At 52.1% G+C, this 18,405-nt stretch overlaps 7 protein-coding genes and 1 non-coding gene across 8 annotated transcripts; 3 read left to right on the forward strand and 5 right to left on the reverse strand.

Annotated features, from left to right (window-relative positions):
- Window positions 1-465: 465 nt before the first annotated feature.
- J4E93_002153 (uncharacterized protein) lies at window positions 466-1,544 on the reverse strand (the record flags this gene model as incomplete). The annotated part of the gene is made up of 2 exons (XM_049340101.1): window positions 466-798; window positions 843-1,544. 2 exons carry the CDS (start codon window positions 1,542-1,544, stop codon window positions 466-468), a joined length of 1,035 nt encoding a protein of 344 aa, XP_049202423.1.
- A 521-nt stretch (window positions 1,545-2,065) lies between these two features.
- On the forward strand, window positions 2,066-2,614 carry J4E93_002154 (uncharacterized protein; the record flags this gene model as incomplete). The annotated part of the gene is made up of 3 exons (XM_049340102.1): window positions 2,066-2,174; window positions 2,226-2,341; window positions 2,393-2,614. The coding sequence occupies 3 exons, from the start codon at window positions 2,066-2,068 to the stop codon at window positions 2,612-2,614; spliced, it is 447 nt and encodes a 148-aa protein (XP_049202424.1).
- A 536-nt stretch (window positions 2,615-3,150) lies between these two features.
- On the forward strand, window positions 3,151-4,275 carry J4E93_002155 (uncharacterized protein; the record flags this gene model as incomplete). The annotated part of the gene is made up of 1 exon (XM_049340103.1): window positions 3,151-4,275. The coding sequence occupies one exon, from the start codon at window positions 3,151-3,153 to the stop codon at window positions 4,273-4,275; it is 1,125 nt and encodes a 374-aa protein (XP_049202425.1).
- Window positions 4,276-6,528: 2,253 nt separating this feature from the next.
- Window positions 6,529-6,637, reverse strand: J4E93_002156. The gene has a single exon. It is a non-coding gene; the product is annotated as a tRNA-Lys (tRNA).
- Window positions 6,638-8,269: 1,632 nt separating this feature from the next.
- Window positions 8,270-8,846, reverse strand: J4E93_002157 (uncharacterized protein; the record flags this gene model as incomplete). Its single annotated transcript, XM_049340104.1, has 2 exons — window positions 8,270-8,574; window positions 8,669-8,846. 2 exons carry the CDS (start codon window positions 8,844-8,846, stop codon window positions 8,270-8,272), a joined length of 483 nt encoding a protein of 160 aa, XP_049202426.1.
- Window positions 8,847-10,571: 1,725 nt separating this feature from the next.
- J4E93_002158 (uncharacterized protein) lies at window positions 10,572-13,192 on the forward strand (the record flags this gene model as incomplete). The annotated part of the gene is made up of 3 exons (XM_049340105.1): window positions 10,572-11,518; window positions 11,570-12,467; window positions 12,521-13,192. The coding sequence occupies 3 exons, from the start codon at window positions 10,572-10,574 to the stop codon at window positions 13,190-13,192; spliced, it is 2,517 nt and encodes an 838-aa protein (XP_049202427.1).
- Window positions 13,193-13,618: 426 nt separating this feature from the next.
- Window positions 13,619-14,757, reverse strand: J4E93_002159 (uncharacterized protein; the record flags this gene model as incomplete). Its single annotated transcript, XM_049340106.1, has 2 exons — window positions 13,619-14,461; window positions 14,602-14,757. The coding sequence occupies 2 exons, from the start codon at window positions 14,755-14,757 to the stop codon at window positions 13,619-13,621; spliced, it is 999 nt and encodes a 332-aa protein (XP_049202428.1).
- Window positions 14,758-17,243: 2,486 nt separating this feature from the next.
- J4E93_002160 (uncharacterized protein) lies at window positions 17,244-18,111 on the reverse strand (the record flags this gene model as incomplete). Its single annotated transcript, XM_049340107.1, has 3 exons — window positions 17,244-17,833; window positions 17,922-17,985; window positions 18,034-18,111. The coding sequence occupies 3 exons, from the start codon at window positions 18,109-18,111 to the stop codon at window positions 17,244-17,246; spliced, it is 732 nt and encodes a 243-aa protein (XP_049202429.1).
- Window positions 18,112-18,405: the final 294 nt, after the last annotated feature.

Genomic DNA, 18,405 nt, shown 5'->3' on the forward strand with positions numbered 1-18,405 from the left:
GACGACGCCAAGAGAACCATCGTATCGCGCCATGCCGACCGTCTGTTGAGCACAAGGGCTTGGCCCAAGACGATCTGTCCCTCCGAAATTGCCCGCGCACTGTCAACAGAGGAGCTGCATGCATTGGACGCGTCAGAGTGGAGAGATACCATGGATGATGTACGACAGATGGTGTGGGAGAAAAGAGAGGCTGGAGAAGTCGAGGTAATGCAGAAAGGCGCCGTAGTGGATGTGGAGAGTTTGGCGGATATCAGAGGGCCGATAAGAGTGAGGAATGTGAATGGATAATACAACACCGTATGGCTGGATACTCTTGCTGACGATAGCATGTATGGTTGCGATACAATACGAAAATTGATTAGTCGTCCCAATTGACCCGATGGGCTGACCTTGAAGAGCCGCACCCCACAAACTCTGACAAACTCCAATATATGCATGCATCCAAACCTTCTTAAGTTCTCAAACTTAGGTATCAGGATGCTTGGCGCCACTAGCATCCAGTCCCTGCCACTTCTCTTCGTCCCATCCCATGCTGGGATCTGTTGCATTCCCGGCTTTGCCCTCTTCTGTAAGATTCTTGATATCGCTCCAATACTCGAGCTTCTTACACTCGTTATCCGCGGCTTCAATAGCTTTGAGCAGGTTGTTGATTCTGCGTTCCTCGGCGTCACCTTCCGGCTTGTGGTCCTTCTTGTGTTGCTCGCGGTGGTCTTTGGCGGCCTCGAAGCGGTCCATGAGTGTGGAGAGGAGTTGGCGGCGCGAATTCTGGAAGATGAGCATCGACATGATGGACGGTATCTGCATTCGTTAGCTGTGTCTTCATAGTGATACAACATGCATACCTGTTCTGGGAGGTAGTGCAGCTCCTCCCCTCCATCGTCGATGAACTTGTGTATGTAGATGATCTTCTCGCGATCAATGGCAGCTGCCTTGAGTTTTCTCATCAACGTCGCAATATCCCTAATCTCCTCGTCTAGACTCGTCTGTGCGCTGTCGTCCAACAGACCGCTGCCAGTACCAAAGGTCGCTGATCTAGCCAGTGTCGTGCCGATGCTGAATGTCTCGCCGAACATGCGCTCCTTTGCATTCTTCTTGGTCTTTGGTGGCAGCCTCTGCTTGACCCGCCTCCGTAGCCAGCGTCGCCGCCGAACGAAGCTGTGGAACCAAGGGTGGTTGCCATGCCAGGCTGAGCCCTTGAAGAGCAAGCTGTACTGCCAGCCCTCTTCATCGACATCCAGACTCATGTCGACATACCAGCTCTTCCAGTCCCACACCCAACTCGGGTCTGGAACTTGTGCATTTGTGATGTTGACTGCTGAGGGCTTGAATTTGGCATCCTGCCATGGCGCAGGGTCGATTCGCAGATTCCATAGCGCTTTGGACGAGAAGAGGGGTATGCCGAAAACGAACCAACCGCGTTGGTTCTCGTAGAGGATGTCGATGTGCGAGTCCGATGTGGTTGACCGCTGTTCGGGTTGTGTAGCCGAGGTCGGTGTGTTGTCGCCGTTGGTATGGTCGACGAGGTTTATCTGTTGGTCCGCCATGCTACAGGCGTGGTGGATGTGTCAAGGAGAGTAAGAGGCAAACGCCGTTGCTATCGTGGATACATGAGGTCGCTGTGTTGGGCAGGCGCGGCACGCTGCGCGGTAGTCGCTAAGGCAGTCGCTCGAGGCTGGCTTGTTGTGGTGAACGGTTTAAGGGGCGCGCACAGCAGACGGCACGCTGGGAAGGCACGATCGAGGTGCGACGAAGATATGATGAAGAGAAATACTATAATGACATTATGATTAACATGTAGAAGCGGAAGCAACGAGTGTAGGTAATGTGGATCCGGCTTGTCGCGCTCGGTAGAGTCCTAGTTTGGTGATCTGGTTCGCACGGCACTGAAAAGCCCGTGCTGCAGCTGTCTGCCATTACGTCACACATGCGCTTGTTTGAAAGACGCCTTCCAAGGTTCCCCTCCCTCGCACAACTCTGCTTCTACATCTCCAATTCGAATCTCACATAGCTTGATCTTACTTCAAGTCCAATCAATACCACCTCACAAAAACCCCACTACATTAACATGTCTCGTCGTTTCGCTACATACGGTGGTCTCGCTGCTGTTGGTGGTGTCACCTACTACCTCTACAGCGCTGGAGGCGACCCGAAGCTTGCCGAGAGGAAGGCTGAACGTGAGTCCTGAATGCTTTCATATCTCATAGTATCTTGACTAACAATTATAGATGACGCTGCGACTGCCGCGCGCAAGCTGAGAGGCGACTACCCTGGCCAGGACAAGGAAGCTAAGAAGGCCGGCCAGGAGGGTTACGAGGCAGTACGCGCCAGCGCACAGCAATACGTATGTCCAATGCGACTCTGCTACTCGTGACAGTATGCTAACCACCGCTAGGCCGACCAAGCCAAGGCGGAAGCGAAGAGGGCAGAGCAGAAGTTCGATGCCTACAGCGCCGATGCGAAGAAGCAGTATGAAGAGGCCAAGGTCCGCGCTGAGCGCGAGATGCACGAGGCAGGCAAGCAGGTCAACCAGGCTGCCAACAAGTTCGATGCCGTCGTCGAGGAGAAGGCCGCGAAGACTCAATCATGGCTCGGTGGACTGTTTGGCGGAAAGTAAGCTCTGCGTCTAGAGGACTAATAATGTAATGATAATGCGGCAAGAGAAGCTGGAACTTGTTATTGAAGATCTTGCATGAGCATTGGAGTATATAGGCGCAGGTCTTCTCATCCCAATATGATACAATACTCACGATTGCTCTCTATTCGTTGCACGGACGCGACAAGCTCTGGCGACGGCACGCGCCGCGACGGCATCCATGGATTGCTTTTGCGTGATCCACTCCTTCGAGAACAAGACAATTTTTGCACGCGCTGCGTCATGAGTAGAATGGAAATAGTACTAATGCCAAATGAGGGCTGAAAGTACGCCGGATGCGTGGGGCAACGACACGTTCAAGTTTCATTAAAGTGGGGCGGAAACGCGACGCGAACGCGCAGAAGCGTAAAGCGCGTCGAACGTGCCTTCCCTGTTTTGCAGCCCCCTCGGCCCATAAACACTCCTTTGGACCTCGACCTCACTCCCACACGACACATCACTTATCGACATTGTTCCAGATATCTCATCGTCGTATCCATTCCACTATTCTATCAACAATGTCGCCTATTGCTCCCGGTCAGCTCCCGGCCGAGCTCGTCAACCTCCTCGCGTTACACTCTTCCTTCCTGACCGCGCTGTCGCTGCACTACGCCCACAATGGCACTTCAACGCCTGCCGATCTTCGAGACCTAATTGCATCGACGACATTGGTCTGGCGGCAACGCAAAGTCACGTACGATGACATCCGACTCCTCATCGGCATCCTCGACCATGGCCCTTCCGGCAACAACAACCCCTACTACCTGTCCGACTATGGCCGCGGCAAGGTCTGCATCGAGATCAAGGACAGCAGCCCAATGATGAACGGCATGACACATATGAACGAAGAGGGATTGCAAGACATGTTCAAAGAAGGCCTAGACACGCTATGGACACAATGGTGCACGTCGCAGAAGATGATGAGCCGACCAATTGCGGTGCCCAAGCGTGGACGGGGCCGCCCAAAGAAGGCCGATATCAAGCAAGCATGCATGGACACGTTTCTCGACGACACTTCCATGTCCAAGTTCCTGAGCCAGCTTCCGCTCGCCGAAGTCACCACATGCGAATCCCTCACCGCACTCGCGCCAGCACAAGAGAAGGGACGCAAGAGGCTGAGGGAGTTCAAAGAGAGTGTACAGCAAGGCCGTGCACAGAAGAAGACCAGGCCCTCTGTCGGAAAGGAGAACGAGACGCCCTTGGGCCAGAACCAACAAGCTCAACCCGCCCAGCCCAAGATTACCGAATTCGCTGCCGTCCGCAAGACGAACCTTCTCGACCGTATTCTCGCCAAGCAAGAAGCTGCAAAGGCTGGCCCCGCAGCGCCGACACCTGCCGAACTCCAGCGAAAGGCAGCTTTACAACGCACTCCAGAGGTCATTGGTGTACTCTCCCTACTGTGCGCGAACAGACCCGGATCGCGCGTTTCCTTCTCCACAACCACCCTTCTGCAGGCAATCCAAGGCTCTATCCGATCACCGATCTCGAAAGACGAGGCAATGAAGTGTGTTGAGGTTCTGGCCAGCGAAGTCGCTCCAGGATACGTGTCAGTCGTCAGCATGGGCAGTATTTCCAGTGTTGTCATCAACCAGATGATGAGGCCTACGGACATTAAGAGCAGGCTTATCGCGCTGGGCGCTTGAAGACCTGTTGTTTTCATTCTGTTATGTTGCATGTTTTTGCAAGTCAGTGAGCTCACTTAGAGCCACCTTTGGTTATCGTTTGTTTACCGCATCATTTTAGCGAGCGTATTCTGTTCTTTCACTGTACAGTATTTTAGCCCTCTAGCATATCCTAATCACACAACACGTTGAAAGTCAAAGTCTTTTTCTCGTGGTCTTCCTGTGGTACCTTCATGGTTTAGACACTCGGTAATACTTTGCTACGCGTGGCTCGCGTCTTCTCTGACAACTGACAGGTGTTACACGTCAGGCCATCACAGCTCGCTTCACTTGTCAGCACATGTCCGTACCATCAATGCAGTTTCTTGACACCGGCAAATCGCCAATCTTCACGTCGACCTTATACTTCAAATTCGCCGATCCGTGAAGCCAAGCTTGGAGAGCTGGTACATGGCGGCGTGTTGTACCGTTGTTGTTTGATCAGCCCGGCATCACAGATTGGAAGAGGGCCTGATGTACGGAACAATGACAGCTAAGCACCAACGCACTGTGACAGAACACGTTCCATTGACACCTCTTCATCGAAATGACAGAACGCCGGCATTGACGGAAGGCACTCGTTCCATTGTTCCGGGACCGTTCTCACGTTCATGAACAACGCGTTTATCCACGTTTTCGAACATGAATGTTTCTTTCCTTAGGCCCTGAGGAAGCGATTACAATACATATACCATGAAAAGTCCTCAAGGTGGTACGCTCACGAGACCTTATCACTCATTCAAGAAGCACTGGACCTATAATCCGTACCACCTACCGGGCAGCTTCTCCTCTCTAATACCATACATACAGTCTATATACCACACCTCGAAACATCCTACAAACTTCAGTCAGCACCACGATAGCAGCAACGATGAAGACCTCAGCAATCCTTCTCGCGCTCTCAACCCTCGTGTTGTCAAGCACAGCCGCTACAATCCACCCTCATATCCATCGCAGGCATGGCCGCTGCGAACATAGCAGCGTATCCGGCGCTCCTCCTGCCCCAGCACCAACGACATTAGTAACCTCTGTATCTGCTTCTGCTTCTGTTCCTCCACCGGCTGTGCCTCCACCAGCATCTTCCGCGTCACCACCACCCGCCTCGACCTATGTATCACCACCATCCGCAGTATCACCACCACCCGCAGTATCACCACCACCCGCAGCATCACCTCCACCAGCTGCATCTCCATCTCCACCAGCCGCTCCAACCTCAGCATCAGCAACAGCCTCCACCCCACCCACCCCCTCATCTTCCCCATCTCCAGACCCCAGCTCCGGCACTGGCAAACAAATCACCATAGCCGACGGCGACACACTGGAGAAGATCGCAGCCGAGAACGCAGTCGGTATCTGCGACATCGTCAAGGCGAATAACATCCAGGATCCGAATTTGATTCTTGCGGGCGAGATGTTGACGATTCCGGTGTTGACGGGGGAGAAGGACGATAGTAGTTGTTTGAATTCAGAGGGGGGAGACGGTGGTGGTGAGGGTGGTAAGATTATTGGGTAGTTGGATGGGTTATTTGAGGGATAATGGGTGTGGGATGGTGATAGGTGTGGTGAGCTTGTATGGATACTGATTCTAGGCAGTGTGTGATATTGGATGCTATGGGGATCTTTATTACGGTCGTAATCTTGTGTTTGACGGAAGGATCATTAAAATTAACTCTATTATATTGTTGAAATCCTGACTGTGAATTAGAAGCTGTTGTTCTTTGCTGCGGGTGCACCTTATACAAGAAAAAAACTAAACAGGTCTAGAGCCTACATTATCGTCAAGTCACCTATCTTGTAGGGTTTTAAGTTAATGTAGGCTGCAGGCCTGTTTAATTTTTTTTCTTAGTTAGCGTAGGTGTTTCTAAGTGACTTATTGTTTGCAAAACTTCAGGTTAATGTAGACCTCTAGTACGTCACAGTTGCTCTAAGTTTCTCTTGCATGCAAAACTCTGTACTGCGGACTTTGTCTAGGTAGCTATAGTGTGCAACTTGCGAAGAGAAAGGATTGAGGCCGATAACCTAGTGTGCATGTAAATAAAGATGTTGTAGGATATTCCTAGACTATGATTCGACGATAAGTGGGCTAGTAGGAGAAAGATTGGGTGTCTTGTGATGTTGTTGGGTGGTAGAATCGTGGATGGTGGGGCACTGCCAAAAAAAAGCCATGTCCCTCCACCAACACCACCACCACCATTCTGCCACCCACGACGCCAGGAGCAAAAAGAAAGCTTCTCAAGCCCGACGTGGGGGTCGAACCCACAACCTTGAGATGTACTGAGTAATCGTGTCTGTTAGACCGTGAAAGACTAAGAGTCTCACGCTCTACCGATTGAGCTAGCCGGGCTGGTTTGTAGCCTGTTGATGAAGAAACGGCAAGTTTAGACTGTCATATTCGTAGGCGTGAGCACGTCACACTGTTGCAAAGCTTTTGCTGATCGGACACCTGGGAATGCGGGGCGTTGTGCTGGGAGCCGCCTGCGTCCGTGGATTTTGACTTTTCAATTTCCCCGCCCCACGAACTTTACATTCCCACACCTCCACACCGCATGGTTATATTTTGACAAAGACGATCGCAAATGAATGCGCTTCATCCCTTTACTAGCTCAAGCCTTCTGGTCATCAATTACATCATGTTCTGCTGCTCATTGACAACAAACTTGCTGTTGGGTTAACTATGGCCCGAGATGCGCGAAATTCTTAGCGTCCTCGGAGCCAGAGAGTTGGTAAGATCAATGATGTCCTCTTCAGCCGTCCCGTCAGCGAAGACACAACACGAATGCAAATACGATTACGAATAAGGCAATGATCTAACAATAATGACGCAGGCATCTGTGATCTGGCTGCTTCCCCGCGTTGTACATCCAGACAGTCTGAACGACACAAAGCAGCTTCAAAATGCCACATCCATCATCCAGCAGCAAAGCCAAGGAGCCTGGCCTTGTCGCATCACCGGATGGCATATGTATTTGAATATGCTGCGATTGAGGGGTATTCTCACTTCGGCGACGTTACGGAGGTCGCGAAACCTGTCGTTGCAGACACGCCTAGGTCCAGCATGTAGTGCTGGCTGCAGATGATACGAGGCGTCGGTGCACCACACGAGATGCCCCATTTGCTTTGCTTATGCCTCCGACTGGGCTCTGGAAGGCCGTTACGCGGCACTCGTACATGAGACTCCATTCATTAGATGCATCTGGGCCACGTTCGTCGCATTGCGCCCAGAGTGGCGTTCCCACGCCGAGACTGCGGCAGTACCAAACTATTCGCACCCATGCTGACGTACTTGTGGCTGAGGTCTGTCCTTGGGCCGTAAAGAAAATCCAGGGCGTTGGAAACGGACATGAGCACGAAAAAGCAATTCTTATGTTCCGTAACAGTAGTTCCAGGGGCAGAACCAGTGTATGTGTAATTGAAATTCTTTCGGGTCAACACGACGTTGGAAAAAGCAGCACTTGGCCCTGCAGGACCCTGATTCATCGCAGCGCTCGAAATAATTCGCATGATGTTTTGAGATGAGGCGGTGCTGGGATACCTATACGAGATTGACAACATTCGTATCTAGGCATGTCGGGTTACATGCCAACGTGAATCGCAAGGTTTTATGACAACCAAGTGACTGACCGGGATTCATCGTCTACTTGGTGGCGGCCCTCACATCCGCATAGTAGAAAAGAGCCCCATGCGTTAATCTCCAGTTCATATTACAATTTTGTACAGTTCGGAGGGGTTCCGCAGCGCGTGTTTCAGAGTGAAGTGGACCCGGTACTTGCGCCGCCCGATCCGAATATGAGGTCTCTCCTGAAGACCGCTTCGTTTGAAAGCGTACCAAAGTAAGCACTGAAGTAGTGCTCACACTACACCGGTGAATGTCACCTCGGTATGCCGGTTGTTTTAAACACTGCATGCACCGGAGAAGCCCCTATAATCGATCGTAGATCTACATAAGATCTACCTGCATGGTCTAAGCTCCGGTATTCTAAGCTCCGGTATCCTGAGCATCGTGGTTAGCTTCAAGTCCACATATACGAACGCGAACAGGAGGTGAGTGTCGCACCAGGTAGACTTGGTAGAAGTTCATCTTCACCTTGCCATCGTCCTCTTTGACTAGGTGCGCCCTTGCAGCCCAATCTTTACTGGATTCTCCGCCTGCCTTGAAGCCGTACTTGACCGTCCCGTACAGCATAACCTCGTCTGACTTCGGACCGAACGGAAACACTTGGAGTGGCTTGTGCGCTCTCGTTGAAACTTTCTCCCACATGCTTTTGCGCAGGGCTAAGATCTCTACGCCCAAGAATTAGCCCGGTAGATTATGGAAGGGCGATGGAATTCCAGGGATCACTTCGCAAGGCTGAAAACAAAAAGCAATGCGACAAACCTTCCCGGCCTTCCACCCTCTTGGAAGCCATGACGAGGGTTGCATCCTTAGTGAAGTACTGGACGTATTCCTCATGCGCTTCTGCTGCATCGGACGTAGCGTAGAAGTCCTCGAAGAATTTCTTGTATGCAGGGTCGGACTCAACAGCCGGCGGGTATTGGGACACGTAGGAACTCATCTCGTGTTGTATTGGTGGGGTGGGATCAAGGGTTGAAGTTGGCTATTCTTACGGATGGTCAAACGTCCAGCAAAGGCTTCTCTCGTACTGCGGGCCTGACGTAACGAATGACATCCGGCCTTGGCAGCGGCCCGGGCGGGAACGGCGTTCTGCAATTTCGACCTCATCGTCGAGTCGTCAACAACACTCACTCGTACATCTCTTGCAGATTCCCGATCAAGAAACTCGTCGCAGCTGAACAGTTGGCCAGATTGCGCCCCCGCGATGATGATTTGGCATCGCCACAGTGTGAGCCTCGAAGCCTCCCAGGTTGTGGTACCCGAACGGCACTGACATCTTAGACTATAGTAGCGCCAACCGTTCAAAAGAAACGCCGACTTCCAGCGGGATGCCCTGCAAAGTTGCGTAATAGTGAAGCATCCTTGAACTCTTTCTGCAAGGCTCCCATGTCACCTTGCCTACTTTGTCCTCGGCCTCAACAACACGACAATTACCCTGAGTACCTGCGCAAGCGCGGTGAAGCTTTCTCCGAGGCTGCAACGCAGGGGCCTGCGCTGTCAGCAGCACGGATGATGCCGTGGAGGTAGAAGGCCCAATCCACCGTACTCCTAAACGAGTGCGAGATGAAAAATCTCTTCGGGCGCTGCTTCAGGACAGGTTCAGGATGCATGTGTACGGCCAAGGACCGAGGCGTAGAAGTCGAACGCGACTTCTACAGCCGCAATGACTATGAGATCATTGCGCGCAACACCGGTAAACGGTATCGAGATGCAAACTCTTTCTTCTATCGATCTAAGATGACCTACTGCACAGTAAGATTCGGAGTCATGTCCAGACGGCATTTCTTGGCCACAGCCTCAGTCTACGCCTCGAACTACTTGTCAAACCCGAAGAGGTCGTTTAGTAACCGTTCCAATTCACGGCGCCCACTGTATTAGCTCAGACAGTGGCAGTGCACGGGCTTCATCCATGTCGGCGATGCTGTCAAAATCCATCTTTTCAGCTGCTCTGTCCATGGACAGGTACGTGGGCGAGACTTGCAGGGGTTATGCTACAACCCACCTAAAGGTACTGAGATGTCATTTCTTTGGCCACGCTTATACGAATGTGGGTTCCTTGCCATCCATCGTACATCAGAAAATGGCCTTCGAAGACATGTCAAACTCCCATCGCTATACGCCATAGTGATGCAACACGACCAGAATCCAAGGCCTGAGGCGTCGAACCCCGTGCCCCGAACAGGGTCATCAGAAACGCAAATCCATTTGGAGCTACTTGGAGCAGAAGTGGACGGGAACTAGTGAGGCTCCGTTACGATTCAGTGGCGTGGGAACTTTCCAGATCTAGCCCTCGCTCTAAACGTCACTGTCAACCGCATCTGTGGCGCATCATCCACCATGCCTCCAACACGTGCATGCCGCCCTCCATGATGATCGACGCCGGGTTATACCCACACCTACTAAGTGGATCGGTAATAGTACATAGGAGGAGATTTCATAGTCGGATCGCCCGATGTGGCTGTCCGACTACCCGACTAGAGGTAGGACATCGTACAAGGTCTGGAGATGGCTCCCGAGTATTAATGGGGTACCCCCGTCCGTAATTCTACAGACACAACTACCCCGGGACCTTCATCTGGGTCATCATTAATACAACATGACCTCTCCATCCGGTCTTCCATCCGGCCTTCCTTCCGATACTCCTACAGAACATCAATCGGCAGACATGGTTTACGCACATGGACGAAAGTCCAGTGAGATCGTACAGGATGTCACTGTCCCTGCGCATCTACTTCGGGCCACCGGCAACCTTGGATCCAAACGTGACAAGACGTATACCTCACATGGAACATGGGAGCCTCAAGCGGAGAACCCTTTCCTCGATCCCAACGGCATAGGAAGCATACGTCGTCGACCAACTCAGGACTCAGGCTTACACCGAAATGGCACCCAACGCTCTACCAATCTCGAACGCACAGAGACGCAGGGCGAACGCAGGAGGAGTAATCGATTCTCTTGGTTCAGTAACACTGGTCCCAAAAGAATGTCGCAGCAAAGCGGGGTACTACCATCACCAACAGAGGAAAACATCAGACCCTTCAGGACCCTTTCTTACATCCCCGGGTCAACGGACGTTCTAGCTCTCAGTCCTCGGGGCAGTCGTGCACCATCGCCCAACTCTCTTAACAGGACTACGACTGCGTCGTCAAAGTGGTCGAATGAGGACCCTTTCGCGACCAGGCCCAACTCGATCAAAGACAATCCTTTCGCAACACAGAACAATTCTTACCGGAATTCAACTGCCTCCTTGCCTCAGGAACCTGAAGCTGCACACCAGGGTGGTCGGCCCCGGAAAGGGACTCTAGAGTCCGTTGTTGATGCCATGGTCCCCAACGCTCTCCAGCGGAAGATGACCAATGCATCTTACTTCAAGAGGAGTGAGATGTTTGGTACTTACGAAAAGGCGAAGCAAAAGGGACAAGAGATTCAGCGAAAGAAGTGGGTGCAGTACACCTTCGAGTACGCCATCTACCTCTTCCTGATACTCTTCGTCTACTTTGTTCTTATCGGAATTCCGCTCTGGAAGGGTGCTGTGTGGTGGCTCTACTGGGTCGTGGCCACAAAGTTTGTCATCGCTGGTGGTTTCGGTATCGTGCTTGGAATAGCGCTATTGTGAGTTGACACAGTTGCATCGCTACCTCTTCTTTGACTAACATACCCTAGTTACGCATTCGCTCCTCTGCTCATCCTCTTCGAGAAGGACCCGCCCCCTGCCGACTACACCACAGAGACCAAGATCCAGTCCAATGTTTCCGACACCTGCCTTATGATCCCTTGCTACAAGTCTGCTGGACTCATCGCCAACACACTCGAGGCCGCTTTGAAGATCTTCCCTCCATCGCATATCTTCGTCATCGCCAACGGTAACAGCCCTACACCTCTCGACAACACGGAAGAAGTGTGCCGTCCATACGGCGTGAACCACATCTGGTCGCCCATCGGATCAAAGATTGTCGCTCAGTTCGTCGGTTGCTACGCTGCAAAGGCTTTCAAGAACGTATTGCTCATCGACGACGACTGCGCACTGCCCGATAACTTCCCGGTTGTCACTGAACGTCTAGTTGGCAAGGTCCAGTGCATTGGCTACACCATCAAATCCGTCGGACCTAACGGGTCAAAGGGTAATCTTTGCCAACAAGCTCAGGATCTCGAATACAAGCTCAGTGGTATCCAGCGCGAGTTTGCTGGCAAGATTGGTTCTGCCACCTTCCCCCACGGTGCCATCTCCCTCTGGGACCGCGAACTCCTCGTCAAGACTTTCCACGAACACCCCGGTTTCAGTGTCTCTGAAGATTGGTTCTTCGGTCACGTTGCCCGCAAACTCGGATGTCGCATCAAGATGTGCTCGCAGGTATTCGTCGAAACTGAAACCCCTACCGCTGTCTTCATCTCCGGTGGTGGCTCTCGCGGTGGTTTCGGCGAGATGACCATCTTCTCGCAACGCTTCAAGCGCTGGAACTTCTTCTTCGTCAATGGAATGTACTACAACATGGCCTACATCTTCGGTAGCTGGAAGCTCGGCTGGTGGGAGATTGGCGCAAAGATCTTCGTCTTCCAAGAGGTTAGTCACTCACAATCCATTTCTCACTCATCAAATTCTAACAGTCTCAACAGGTCTACGAAACACTGCTCTACCTCCTCACGCCCTTCATCCTACCAATCTCGTTCTACGTCCGCCCCTCGTTCTGCGGTTACCTCCTCGCCGCCACCGTCGTCATGTACCTCATCAACAGCGTCCTCTTCAACGAAGTCCATCTCCGCCGCAAGGGCGAGCGCGTTGGCTGGGTGCTCATGTACGTGTACTACCTACCGTACAAGATGGTCTTGACTGTCATCAACGTCGCCAGCTGCTACTGGTCACTCTACAAGTACGCTCGCTACTTCGCCAAGCGTCACCCCAAGGTCATCGAAGACGAAAAGGCTGTCGAAGTTGTCATCCGCCTTGAAGAAGAACAAGCCAGCCCAGAATGTGGTCTCGGTCGACGCATGACGGTGCGCACCATCGGTACACGTGGCAGCATAGATGAAGGCGACGACCACGACGACGGTGTCTCACCGATGGATCGCGTCGAGACGGGTGGTGGTGCTTACGCCATCGTCACAGAGCCCGAGCACGCCCACTCCCCTGGCCTGCAACCACCTCACCACGTCAGCACAACGCGCCCCAGCAGCCCTCTACTACGAAGTGAGGGTGTTGTCGCTCGTGACTACTTCGCCATGCAACAAACAACGCCTCCCGCCGATACAAATGTCGACGTGGAGAAGCAAAACCATCAGTGGATCTGAGTACGAGTCCAAAAAGTCTACAGCGCAAAGACGCTTTTAAGTTCTAATGTTTTTACCCTTCTTGTGTTTATACTTTTTTCCTTTGTCATGGGTCGGTCGGCGTTCAATCATGAGTACATGGGCGGCATTCTGTTATATACCTTTGCACACTTTTCATAATTTCGTCTACGGTCGATGATTACATCCCGATTCAATACATCACGATTCAATCTTCAACTTTGTGGTACTACCTTTTGAGTGAAATGTCTGCCTGGCTTCTACAATGATATGCTGCCGATAGCGACTCTGCACCCCGAAGTAGAGTGGGTAAGCAATACGGCTTCTGATACCCAGCACTTACGACAACAAGTCTCTAATCTTTCTTTAGTCATTCATCGCTCTTGTCACAGGTATCTCTCTTCGATTCCTTCGCAATCTTGATCACACTCAAGCACCAGCATTCGCATCTCCGGCATCATCTACCGCTCTTTCCTTCCCACCACCACCTCTTGCACCGCCTCTTCCTCCTCTCTCACCTCCTCGTCCACCGCCCCTCCCACCCTTCTTCCCCTTCTGCCCATCCCCAACCTCCTTCTCCCACGCCTCAACATCCACAATCACACCCTCAGGCAACTTCCCCCCACTCATCAACACCCCACCATCCTTCTTCCTACTCTCAACCCTCTTGAAGAACTCATACGAAAGCAGCCCTTGCTCATTGCCCTCCGTGAGTATAACCCCATTCTCTGAGAGAAAGAACTCGATGCCAGCAGCAAGCGCGGCGTTAATGTCGATATAGATGAGAATCGTAGAGTTTGTGCGCATGCCTGAGATGACGGGTGCGGCTTCTTTTTCCTCCGTGGTGGAGTCGTCGAGGGCTTTGAAGCCAGCGGGGAGACCAGATGCAAAGTGCATGTGGTTGCGTCCCATGCGTCGCATACCGCCGCCTTTGAGGATGAGGTTCCAGGCCTTCTCGTTGGTACCGTGGACGACTGTTGCCGGAACGTTGCCGGCTTCCTGGGTGATGGGGGTGAGGAGGCCTTCCGAGTCGACTTTGATGGAGTGGCCTTGGTTGGCGCGGATGAGGTAGTCGGCTGGGTTGTCGGATTCTGGTATACTTTCAAGTGCGTCTGGCGTGGATTGCTCTTCTGGCGGTGCTGCGCTGTCGGATGAGTCCTGGTCGAGTGAGGATGCTAGGATCATGGAGTAGCGCTGTTTGTCGTTGTTGGCGACTATGTCGCGGAGTTCAGGGAATGTGACTTTTAAGCCCTTGAGGGTTTTGGTGTTGAGCTGGGGATTGTTAGTCTCTCGTATGTTGTAATCCATTGCTCCGTCTGAAACTCAGCGGGCATGAAGGTCTCTAAGTACTCAAGTCTCCTTGGTGGACGTGTATCTGACTTCCCAGAACATAAAGTGATGAACCAACTTACCGCCTCCTGCACATTGACATACCCGCCCTTTCCCAACTTCAAGCCCTCTTGACTAGCACCATGTCGCAGTAACCAACTAACTTTTCTTGACACCTGCACATCTCTCGATTGATTCGCTGGATTGCGATTGCCGCCGCCTCGACCACCTCTTGCCATGGCTTTGAAAGATCTTGTGATGAGTCGTGAAATGTTTGCGGAGGGTTTGGATCAGCGGTTTACTATAAGATAGCAGGACTCCAGTTCTTTCCTAGTCGAGAAGGATGATGCGTAATGAGTCAGATTGATGGTCTTGGGGAAAGATGGAGTTGGTAGGCGCAGGCAGGCGCAAAAGGTTAGTGCGGGTCGACTTTTGTGTGGCGACCCCGCAATGATTGGATGCGCTACACGTTCAATGATAGGAACGCGACTGCCTCATGAAGATGCCTGTCAAAAGAATTCAGGCAGCGTTTCCTCTCAAAGGTTATACCTGATCGCACTATGTCGGTGTTTAGGTTTCTTGCGTATAGCTTGTAATATCTACTGCAGCAGCTCGACACTCCCAACCACAGAAGACACCCCGTTAGATCTACACAAACCATACACTTTCCAACAGCCTTCAGGAGACACACTTTTATAAATGATTTCAACTGCAGCTCAGAGAGCTATACAATGGTTCGTCGTATCTCTCGTGCTGATAGATGCCTTCCAAACGACTACATACTGGGAAGATGTTCAGTCTGACAACGATAATGGTTTAGACAATCCGAGGAGTTCAGCAAGACGACGACCCTGAAAGAATATAAATGGCAATCGTACCGACCAGATCCTCATCTCTACATGCCCAAAGTTCCCAAAGTCTCTCCTGCAGGAAAGCTCCGCTCTTCCGTCGACTGTACACCCATAGCTGCTGTAAGAGGCATCTGCGTTCCTCCTCTTTCGCACGACACCAACTGATCATCTCATCAGCTGCGCCCGTCTGTACACAGGCGACGTTATTGTCAAACCCCAAATAGTGTCAAGTTTCCGATGATTCTTTGCCAATGAACGTGTTGCGGGTACCAAGTCCACCACCTCTTCCGTAGCAGATGCCCCCTCGCCACCCACAAGAATCTCTCCAATTCGTCTCAGCTCATCTTTGAGAAGCCGCATACATCTCTGAAAGGTGCTATCCAACTCGCTCTCGGTGTAGACTGAAGGTTCCCTGTACTTCGTAACCACTTCAAAAGTGACCTTCTGCAAGTTCTTGGGTAGTCGTTCGAGGAAAGTGAGTTCCGAGCGAAATTTGACGGCAGATTGGTCTACTTTCTCAATCAATCCTGTGAGTTTCGAGCGAAATGGGTAGTTAGAGACGTCGCATGTTTGCCATCCATAGAAATCGTACACGCTCAGACTGAGTATCTGCAGTACTGGCGTAAAGGTCGTCAGGTGATATACAAATTGCTTGGTACACTCTTCTTGCTTTCCATACAGGTGGATGACAGAGTACTTGTCCTCCTCCAGACTTTCCCACCCTTCCCGATGGCAATTGATTTTAGTATTGATCCGTACAATTCTCGCTTTGTCGAGACGAAACAAGCCTAGGGGCTTTGCAGAGGGATAGATCGGCGTAAAGAAGAAGTTATTTCGCCAAAAGATGGCTTCCCTGTGGAATTGGTGGACACACTCATGGAGCATTTGTTTGTTGAGCATCATCCACCCCGGAAGACCCTTCCAGCTATTCCATTTGGCGTCTTTGAATTGTGCCCAGTCCGAGGGAAGACCGTCCGCATGGAAGGATTCATCGAAAGTCGTCCAACGGACGGACTCGTCTCCATTTTGGGTATACTGAGCCATGACAGAGGTGTTGTAGTGGCGAAAGCGGATTATGGTCCCCACAAGAGTGTAATGAAGAATTCGTTCTCTGATGTCTAGCGGCAGGGAGAAGAAATGCGAGTCGCCGGTGCTTTCGCTTTGGAGGGTTTGCGCGCTCTTACGCGTACCGCTGCGCGTGCTCCTGCGCGTTGAGGTATCTGCATCGTGAACGCCCCAGAAGAGTTTCTCAACCCATTTCGCGGGTTTGGCCTTCTTTTCTAGTACCTCCGGCAGTACGAGACGTTTATGATGAGCTGGTGCCATGGCTGGTATCGTAAGATTGGTGGTTGAGTGCAAATGAGCGCGTCGTGTGTGCAAGTGGGGCATATTAGAGCCCCTGGCAGGGATGGTTGTTGGCGCGCCAACCTGAGTGAAGGGATAGCTCTTGGCGCGTCTTTTAGGGAAGCAAGGACGAACATGGCGGCAACAGACACGACTTTTTGAGGGAAGTCAGGCTGGGGTATACATCGTCTTGCATAATACCATGTATGCGGCAACGTCAAATTTCATAGCCGTTTAACATAGTGTTCCTGCTTGGGAAGCTCTATTGCAGAGTGTAGTCCAAACACCGGAAGCAGTCAAAGGTCATTGTAGGTGTAGTCAAGCTGCCTGGGACAGACAACCCAGTCGCACGTCTCACGCAGTATATACGACATGATATTGACGGCAATACAAGTATATCATTCCATCCAACGCCTAATGATGATAATCCGGAGTTGAACACATCAATTGTGCCCGCAAGTCTTCGCAGCTATCGAGCTCCTCCGTGAGCATTCGCAAATCCACACGACACCACTTCCGCATGCACCTCTTCAGCATGCGCAACCCTCCTTAGGACCCTCCGTCCGTGCGCTGCCCAGGTTCACCCGCGCATCCTCTTGCCTGTTCAAGTTTGTCTGTCCACCCACACCACGAGGCCCCTTCAAGCTCGTCTCTGGGATAGCATTTGCGATAGCGGTGAAGACCTCGGCAACGTTGTGCCCCGTCTTTGCACTCGTCTCGAAGAACAGCAGGCTTTCCTCGTCTGCGTATGCCTTTGCAGTCTTGCTAGGTACTCTCCTCGAGTCGGCTCCGTCCTCTGTTGGCTCGTCCTCGCCCTCAGCTGCGGGGGCGTCATCTGCGTCTTCTGGGTTCTCTTCATCGGCGGCGGTCGCCAGATCGAACTTATTTCCTACGAGCGCGATGACGATGCCTGGGGAGGCTTGGCGGTGCAGTTCGGCGACCCAGTGCTGGGCTTTTGTGAGGGAAGAGGGCTTTGTGATGTCGTAGACGACGAGGGCGGCTTGGGCGTTGCGGTAGTACATGGGCGCGAGCGAGGCGAAGCGTTCTTGGCCTGCGGTATCCCAGATCTCAAACTTGATGGTTCGGGTTGGTAGGTTGCATTTCTGCGTCAAGAACGCGGCTGTCAAACAGTGGGTTAGTCATAGTCCGGTAATATGGGAATGCGGGTGGTGGTTGAGCAGCATCTCCGCATGTGGCTGTGTACGTACCTCCGATAGTAGGCTCTTTGTTCTCTTGGAAATCGTTGTTGACAAAGCGCATAACGAGGGATGACTGATGGACGTCAGTCTAGAGACGCGATGAAGTCTGCCTGCTCCATACCTTTCCAACAGCTGCTTCTCCTAGCAGCACGAGCTTGACGCTGCTGCTGGGCTTGGGTTGCGCGGAAGCGTCCGCCATCGTGAAGTCGTGATAGGGCTGTGGTGCGGTTTTTGCGGGGGATTAAGCGGCGACTGAGGTTCTAAAGACCTGGAGAGTGATGGACGGCGGTTGTTTGCGTCGTGATGAGGCGATAGCGGTTGCGATGTTGCAGCCAGATGCTTTGGAGATCGCCGAGAGCAGTGACGAATTCGTGCACGTGACTGACTTACTAAGATCGGAAAGTACTTGGCGTGCGAATGCATTCCGACACAACTACTTCAGTTATTTGGCTTATCGATGCTGTTTCTATCCAGCACCCGTAGACAGAGCTCA

Source organism: Alternaria ventricosa (assembly GCF_023758065.1).
Source record: "Alternaria ventricosa strain BMP 2768 chromosome Unknown scaffold_3, whole genome shotgun sequence".
Classification (NCBI taxonomy): Eukaryota; Fungi; Ascomycota; class Dothideomycetes; order Pleosporales; family Pleosporaceae; genus Alternaria; species Alternaria ventricosa.